The 2,864-nt window shown below is 40.9% G+C and overlaps 1 protein-coding gene and 1 long non-coding RNA gene across 2 annotated transcripts; one reads left to right on the top strand and one right to left on the bottom strand.

Annotated features, from left to right (window-relative positions):
- Positions 1-1,429: 1,429 nt before the first annotated feature.
- Positions 1,430-2,385, bottom strand: LOC140800603 (uncharacterized). The gene is made up of 2 exons (XR_012111277.1): positions 2,246-2,385; positions 1,430-2,020 (listed from the first exon to the last, which is right to left on the bottom strand). It is a non-coding gene; the product is annotated as an uncharacterized lncRNA (long non-coding RNA).
- LOC140800602 (uncharacterized) lies at positions 1,712-2,542 on the top strand. Its single transcript, XM_073155357.1, has 2 exons — positions 1,712-2,053; positions 2,142-2,542. The coding sequence occupies exons 1-2, from the start codon at positions 1,712-1,714 to the stop codon at positions 2,385-2,387; spliced, it is 588 nt and encodes a 195-aa protein (XP_073011458.1). The 3' UTR covers positions 2,388-2,542.
- The last annotated feature ends 322 nt before the right edge of the window (positions 2,543-2,864 follow it).

Genomic DNA, 2,864 nt, shown 5'->3' on the forward strand with positions numbered 1-2,864 from the left:
AAATATACTGCATTGTCCAAAGTACAGATAGAAATAAGCCAGAAATATAGCCCAAGCTGCTATAGTGTCACAAAGGATCTAGAATTTTATATTTGCATCATGACCATTGTAGATCCGGTAGTCAGGAAGCACACCTACATAAACACAGAAGTAAAAAAGAAAAAAAAAATAGGAACTTTGTGGCTCATCACAAGCCAATATCACAACATATTCGTTGGCAACAATAAGAGTTTGAGAGTGATGGTAGTGGAGTGGAGAGGCAACAGTGGCATAGAGGGTGGGCAGCTGCCTCAATGATGGGGAGCAAAGAAGCCTAGAATAAAAAAAAAATTAGAAAATAACGGTAAGTGAAGAATCTTCCATCCCAGCACTCCTATTTTCATTAGCAAACCTAACTCTATTTCTCCCACCGCCGGTCTTAAAAGGAGGAACAACGAAGAAGAGCGAGAAAGAGCAATGCAAAAAAAAGAAGGTATGAGCGACAACTACAGGCATGGAGAAGAAGGAGAAGGTTGAGGTGACGGTGCCTAATGAGGCAAAAAAAAGAAGAAGGTACGAGCGACGACCACAGGCCTGGAGAAGAAGGAGAAGGTTGAGGTGACGGTGCCTAATGAGGCCTCAAACCCTAACGGAGGAAGCTTAGCAATTCCAAAAACTAGTTTTATTTTTGGCTACATTTTTATTTTAAAAAAATAATAAATATATGAGATGTCAATGCCTCAACTACGCCTAAGAAAATAAGAATCTTTATAGCAAAATGCCAAAACGAAGCAAACGTGACCACCACCGCGTGGGCCCGACGAAGAACAAGACGATGACCTGTCACTACCGGCCGGACAGTGTAGGGAACAATTACATGCTGCCGCGTGGATCACTCCCTGGCTAACACCTCCGCACTGGGACAGCTGGCAACTTCTAGAAAGGACATGCTTTCCCATCAGAACTATTATTATTATTATTATTAATTAATAATTATTATTGTTAATCCCATAAGGGAACAAAAATAATGATCACATCATACTTCTGAGCTGGCCCACCTTTGTCGGTTTTCGCAGGAAGACAAATATAATGGTCGCTTTCTCCAATTCATTTTGTTTTCATAATTTTAATTTCACATTATTATAACATAGAGTGTATGATAATATCTTTTAATATGTTATAGGTTTCAATATTAGCTATATACAAAAGTCTAAGCTTAAAAAACTCCTTTATAACATTAATTTTTGCTACCTTTAGAATTGTGATGTGATTAACTAACTGAAGGCAGGCATTACGATCATTATATGTAAATAATTAAATGGACTAATGATATGATACGATGCTTTTGAGAGAAAAAAAACAGAGCAAAAACACAGCAGATGGGAGGGATATATGTGTATATATCCGTATTATATATGATAAAGTCAAAGCACTACTAAGAAGAATCAAAAGGTTAAATGGAGGATTAACTTTATTTATTATTTTTACCAGGAGGATAATAAAAGAAAGAGATGCTCCAAGGAACCGGGGTTTGACAGAGACACGGGGAAGCTAATTTTCCGACGTTAGCAGCATCCATTGGCTCAGCTGTTACTTTCAAGCAATTAACAAGACAGTCATGCAGTCCTCCCCAAACAGGTGTACATCCTCCACAATGCCTTTTCTAGATGCATTCATCCACACTTGCAGAATTTAGAAGCCTCCTCTTGGAAAGCTCATCACCTACACTGCAATGGAGAGCGAGGAGGGAGACTCCTGCAGCTGGATGGATCCAATGCAGGGGGGCGGTGGCGGCCCGAGGGGCGACAAGAAGCGGCGGTTCAGCGAGGAGCAGATTAAGTCATTGGAGTCTATGTTTGAGACGCGGGCGAAGCTGGACCCGAGGCAGAAGCTGCAGCTGGCGAGCGAGCTCGGCCTGCAGCCTCGCCAGGTCGCCATATGGTTCCAGAACAAGCGGGCACGGTGGAAGTCGAAGCAGCTTGAGAGGGAGTACGGTGCCCTCAGGACGGAATATGATGCGCTGCGCTCCAGCTTCGAGTCGCTGAAGAAAGAGAAGCAAGTACTCGTCAAACAGGTAGGTTTCATAGAATTCAGATACCGTCATCAAGCATTGCAATGCAACTTGTACTAGTGATAACATATCTATGCTCAATTGTGTGCAGTTGCAACTGCTAGTTGAACAAATTAAAGATCCGCGAGAGGGAAGCAAGAAGAACGGTGATCATGACGGTGGCCATGGGTATTGCGAAGCTGAAAAGAAGTCTACCTTGGCAAGAGAAGAGGATGAGGAAGACAAGAAGTTCATTTGCACAGCAGCTGAGCAGCAGCTTTCTCTGCAGTCAAGCTGGCCTCCAGATCAGTCTACCAGTTCTCCGCAGTGGTGGGAGTTTTGGCCTATGAATGAATAAACTCACCAGTCAATTGAATTGAAATGAAAGAGAGTTGAAATATCCATAGTGCTGATGTAAATAACTATAGATTCAGAATCTGCGTGAAAGCTTGGACCTTTTTCTTCTTGCTAATCTGATGAAATTTTAATAATTAAAGCCAAATCAACACTGAATGACATGTGAATTGTCTTCTGATTGTTCATCCATGTATAGAAGCATTCACTAAGGGATCTGCTTAAAATGAAGAGATATGGGTAATTTGATGCAAAGTACAGTTGGCCAAGTCTTTGATAGACTGCTAAATTTTCTTGAGATATGGGATGGAGTACTTCCCCAACCACTTTGCTAGTACCATTTTAAGTAAATCAACGAGGCAACACTAAAATTAGTATGAAATTATAATGATTAGCATATCAATACTCAGAAGAAAGTCGAAACATGAAAAATAACCCAACAAAAAGACGATATATGAAGAAATGAATATACAATCAAGAA

Source organism: Typha latifolia, chromosome 14 (genome assembly GCF_019914945.1).
Source record: "Typha latifolia isolate L0001 chromosome 14, TyphaL0001v2, whole genome shotgun sequence".
NCBI lineage: Eukaryota > Viridiplantae > Streptophyta > Magnoliopsida > Poales > Typhaceae > Typha > Typha latifolia.